The sequence below is a fragment of the Neovison vison genome, chromosome 1, assembly GCF_020171115.1.
Source record: "Neovison vison isolate M4711 chromosome 1, ASM_NN_V1, whole genome shotgun sequence".
NCBI classification, from domain to species: Eukaryota; Metazoa; Chordata; class Mammalia; order Carnivora; family Mustelidae; genus Neogale; species Neogale vison.
The window spans coordinates 164,057,043-164,062,941 of record NC_058091.1 but is presented as its reverse complement, the minus strand read 5'-3'; the positions used below and the strand labels follow the sequence as shown (position 1 = coordinate 164,062,941).

The 5,899-nt window shown below is 33.9% G+C and overlaps 1 protein-coding gene across 1 annotated transcript; it reads right to left on the bottom strand.

Annotated features, from left to right (window-relative positions):
- Positions 1–651: 651 nt before the first annotated feature.
- Positions 652–1,635, bottom strand: LOC122915884 (olfactory receptor 2T29-like). The gene has a single exon (XM_044262683.1). It carries the CDS (start codon positions 1,633–1,635, stop codon positions 652–654), a length of 984 nt encoding a protein of 327 aa, XP_044118618.1.
- Positions 1,636–5,899: the final 4,264 nt, after the last annotated feature.

The following is a 5,899-nucleotide window of genomic DNA, read 5'->3' as shown; positions in this document are numbered from 1 at the left end:
TGAAATGAGCACATTTTATAAGATTGTCACTTACACTGTCAGCAAACAGAATACAAAGTTTAAAAATGTAGGACAACTGATATTTTAACTGTTTGTGTGGAATAATTTTACACTTACAGAGAAGTAGTATGAATAAGAATGGTATAAACCACAGCCACATACTTTTACCCAGACTCACAGCGTTTTTTTAAACCTCTTTCTCTTCATCACGCTTCTCTCATTCCCTCATTTAAATCAATTACATAGAATCACATGATCTTCCTTTCTCTAAATATTTTAATTATGTATTTCCTAAGAATATAGGTGTTCTACAGAGTCAGAGTGAAGTTATCAATTTCACTAAATATAACATCACTATAATAAAATTGTATGATATGTTTTGAAAGAATAAGAATTAGAAAATTAAAAAGTTTTTTAAAAAATAAAAATAAAAAAATAAAAAAGGTTTCTTTTTTAATACAGGGAGGCAATATATAAAAGTTTCCTACTATATAGTTTCTTTTTAAAAATTTTTTTCTTTTTTGAGAGAGAGAGAATGAGTGGGAGGGAGGGGTAGAAGGAGAAGTGGACTCCTCACTGAGCAGGGAGCCCAGTGTACAGTTTGATCCCAGAACTCTGGGATCATGACCTGAGCCAAAGGCAGATGCTAACCTACTGAACCATCCAGGTGCCCTTACTTATAGTTTCTTGAAAGACAGGTCCCACATTCAACATTTTCTTCAGAGCTCCCATAACATCCTTATTTCTTAGACTATAGATCAAAGGGTTGAGCACGGGAGTGAGTATGGTGTAAAAGACAGATACCATCATGTCCTTCTCTGGTGTATGGTAGGAGCTGGGAAGCATGTAAGTATAAATGGCAGACCCAAAGAAGAGGATGACCACAGTCATGTGGGAAGAACAAGTGACAAAGGCCTTCTTCTGTCCTTCTACTGAGTTCATCCTATGGATGGTGATGAGGATAAAGTAGTAAGATCCTGAAATGACTACCACGGGAATGAGAAGCATAAGGACACAGCACAGGTACATGAAAATCTCATAGACGGAAGTGTCCGAACAAGAGAGTTTCAATACAGCAGGGACTTCACAGAAAAAATGATGTATCTTCCGAGATCTGCAGAAGGGGAAGGTCATGGTGATGGGAGTAAACAAGAAACCATCCACTGAACCCAGGAGCCAGCAGCCAGATGCTAGAAGGTGTAACACCCGATGGTTCATGAGGACAGGGTAATGAAGAGGATCGCAGATGGCCACATAGCGGTCATAGGCCATGGAGGCTAGAAGAAAAAATTCTGAACCTGCTAGTGTCAGATAGAGAAACATTTGGATCCCACATTCTATGTCTGAGATCTTGTTCATACCCATGACTTGGTCTATGAGCATCTTGGGCACAGTAACAGAAATATACATCATGTCCATGAGAGATAGCTGGCTAATGAAAAAATACATGGGGGTGTGGAGGTGGGCATCAGAATGTATCAATAGAATCAAGATGGTGTTTCCAGACAAGGCCATTAGGAAAAGCATGAAAATGACCAAACAAAGGAGAGCTGGGTGTTTGGATTCACTGAAGATTCCCACCAGGGTGAAATATGATCTCCCAGTGTGGTTAGCTAGCCAGTTGGTGTTCTCCATGTGATTTCATCTGGGAAACCTAGGGAATCTTTGGGATTAATGAATCAATCATGAAACACCACCCACTGAAATGAATGTGTTGAGAGAGAAAGAGAGAATGAGAACCCAATTATGTTATCAGAAAAAAAATTCCATGGTTTTATAGATTTAAAGAATACAAATTATCTGTAATTATATAATTTTACCATTTGGGAGTTTGCATTGTTCATTGGATCATGAGTTTTCCTTTTGATATAATATCCTTTACCAAGAAGCATGTAAATTTTTTAGGTTAGCTGTTGCCCTAATGAAACACAAAAGATGAATCAAAATGTAAAATTTATATATATACATACATATGTATATATGTGTGTATATATGCATATGTATCTATGTATACATATATATGTATTTAAATATGTGTATATATGTATATATGTAGTGTATGTGTGTGTGTGTGTGTGTGTGTACACACGCACAATCTCTCCTTCTAGAATCTTTATTGTAGATAAACAAAATACAATTAGCCACTCTGGTCTAAGTACTGAACTGAGATGTGTTTTGTTTTGTTTTGTTTTTCATTTATATGACATAGAGAGAGAGCACAAGCAGGGAGAGTGGCAAGCAGTGGAAGAGGGAGAAGCGGACTCCAGGCTGAGCAGGGAGCCCGATACGGAACTCAATCCCAGGACCCCAGATCATGACACAAGCCAAAATCAGATGCCCAGCTGACTGAGTCACCCAGGTGTCCCTTCAACAGAAATCTTAAAAATGCTTTAAGGTGCATTCTACAAAAGAAAAAAAATCTCATATAAGAAAAACTAATTTCACAGTGCACAGAATTATCAAATCATTACCTTGTACAACTGAAACTAGTAGAATTTTAAGTCAGTAATACCGCAAAAAGAACAATCTAATGAACCATGGAACATTATGTCAAAAACTAATTAAGTTCACTAATTGAATTTAAATTTTAAAAAAGAAAAAGAAAAAAGTATAATAAAGAAAAATAAAAAGTAAGCTCAACAAAATTTGGGGAAAATCTATATGAAATTCTTGAACCCCACAGTGAGGCACTGTGATTGTATGGGGTAACCCACAAATCCCCCCAAACAGAACATGATCCTAACCAATGACCAAACCCTTAGATAGCCTAGGGTCACCATTTTGGAGCTCCAACTCTGAAGACAGACTGGCTGTGTGTCCAGCTTATCCTCTATGCACTCTACCTCCATTCATTCTACATACATAAAAAAGAGGAAAAGAATAATGTTATATCTTGCATATGTTTAGGATTAAATGAGGAAAGTGCTTTTACCATTACTGGTTACAGATGACTTATGAATAAAATAGTTAATAGGTACAGTGATAATTATGCAGAATCTATGTAAGAGATGGCTGCTACTATTATCATTTGATAATATGAGATCCATTATGTCAGTTCACAAGTTTAATATTTATTTATGCATTTAAAAATTTGATTGGACCATTTCTGTAGTCCTAAATAACTTATGAGTGTATATGTGTGTATATGTATTATACATATATATGTATATATATATACTTACTATATACATGTATAATTATTCTATAAAAATAAACTTTAAGTTATCTATACTATATATTTTAAATATATAATATTTGATTATATATATAATAAGATATATATATATCTTATTTTACTGCTAAAATAAGATACATAATAAGATAGTGTGGAGATTCCTCAAGAAATTAAAAATAGAGCTTCCCTACGACCCTGCAGTTGCACTCCTGGGTATTTACCCCAAAGATACAGATGTCGTGAAAAGAAGGGCCATCTGTACCCCAATGTTTATAGCAGCAATGGCCACAGTCGCCAAACTATGGAAAGAACCAAGATGCCCTTCAACGGATGAATGGATAAGGAAGATGTGGTCCATATACACTATGGAGTATTATGCCTCCATCAGAAAGGACGAATATCCAACTTTTGTAGCAACATGGATGGGACTGGAACAGATTATGCTGAGTGAAATCAGTCAAGCAGAGAGAGTCAATTATCATATGGTTTCACTCATTTGTGGAGCATAACCAATAGCATGGAGGACAAGGGGCGTTAGAGAGTAGTAGGGTATTTGGGTAAATTGGAAGGGGAGGTGAACCATGAGAGACTATGGACTCTGAAAAACAGTCTGAGGGGTTTGAAGTGGCGGGGGGGTGGGAGGTTGGGGTACCAGGTGGTGGGTATTATAGAGGGCACAGCTTGCATGGAGCACTGGGTGTGGTGAAAAAATAATGAATAATGTTTTTCTGAAAATAAATAAATTGGGGAAAAAAAAAGATATATATCTTATTTTATCGATATACCTTTTTTATCGCTAAAATAAGATATATTATATATATTGTATATATTATTTTACCGCTAAAATAAGATATATATAATAAGATATATATATGTATATCTTATTTTATTGATAAAATAAGATATATATAATAATATATATTATTACCCTTATAAATAAAATAAATAAGATATATATAATATATATTATGAATATAATATAAATAATATAATATAAATAAGATAATATAAAGATAAATAAATAAGTATAAATATAGATAAAGATAACGATAAATTTATATAAATTTATATATAAATTATAAATATATAATAATATAAATAAGATATACATATCTATATATAATAAGTTATGTATAATTTATTTTATCGCTAAAATAAGATATACATATATATCTTATTTTTACCATGATTAAGCAGAACTTTATGAGAAATCCATCTAATTTGTATCCAGTACATGTTTTCCAAGTTGAAATTCATCTTAGAATTTCTACTACCTACTTACATTTCAGAGGAATGTATTTAGACAGTTATTGCTATTTATCAGAGAAGGCTTTAGTTGTTTCCCCAAATGTTATCTGCCTTAATGCGCATAGCAATTAATTGTTCATGGAACTGAGATTCAGAGAGGAAAGTTGAACAACACTATGATATTTCTGACTCCAATTTACCATTTACTTCTTTATCTTGCTGTTCACAGCCAGCCTCTGTATCAGATGCTAAAGATGAATCAAAAAATTAAATCTAATTACAGTTAATGAGGTCACAGTCAGTCTATTCAGAGACAAAAATAGAAATGCAATTTAAAGCAGAATTCTAAGATAGCTACAAAATAAATAAAAACAATTCGCACAAAATACATCTGACCTTTCTTCAGAGAATAATACCTCCTTTGACATTTTCTGTTCTGAAGTTTGAACTTTTGCAAACTTTTAATTTCTGACATGTCAAATCTCAAAATTCAGAAGTCCTTACTAAGAGGAAGCAAATATCGATTCCCCTTTCTGGGAAGAGCTTAGAGGCAGTTATCATGTCTAGATATTTCGAGAAGAATTTACAATTTCTATGTTTTATACTTTTAAAAATATATTTTATACTTTTTTCATAATTCTAAGACTAAAACATCAAATTATTAATATTCTCAGTTGATAAAGCAGTTGACAACACTGCCAATGATTTTGAGTTCTTAATATAGATATTCAACAAATTTTGACAAATTGCATCAACAAAAATAGCCTTTCTATCACATCCCACCCTCACTGAAAGATGGAATTTAAGAACTGTGAAAAATAAAAACATAGCCTGATAAATTACAAAACACATCTGCTGACAAATTCTGTATTCGTGGTCAAAATAAATTAAGAATCAGCACAGTGAGCAATAAATGTGAAGGCCTTGAAACCGCTTGCTGAGTGAATGAAGGGAGGCCACAAAGGTACTTGGGGTCTAATGAGAAATCTTTGCTGTGCTTTAGTAAATGTGGGTCCTGCCATTAAGACACACTGAATGGTCCACCTGGGATACCAGACACAAAAGTGAACACTGTCTGTTGTATGCATGGCGACTGGCCCTTCTGTTCATAGTTACTCCTTTCTAATATAATTCCTGGAGCTTCATATAAACAACTTAATGCATATTTAACATGTAAATTCATTGACAGTGGTGGTGGATTAATGTTAAACTTTATTTGAAGCTGACAGCATCCTAGGAATTGTTCTAATGCTTTATCATATTTTATCTTTCCCAAGACTCTACAAGGTACATATTCATCTTATTTTCTCATTTTACACATTAAGGAATTCAGATTCTTATGGTCTCCTTAACCGAACACAACTACACTGAGTTGAGCCCACAGGCTGTAACTATGGCTCAGAATTTGGGGGGACCTGGTCTTCCCTACATAGTAGATAATTTGGGTATTAGGTCACCCACTGTCAGTTTCATTAG

Coding starts and splice junctions, on each gene's coding strand:
- LOC122915884 (XM_044262683.1), bottom strand. CDS start 1,635: ATGGAGAACACCAACTGGCTAGCTAACCACACTGGGAGATCATATTTC.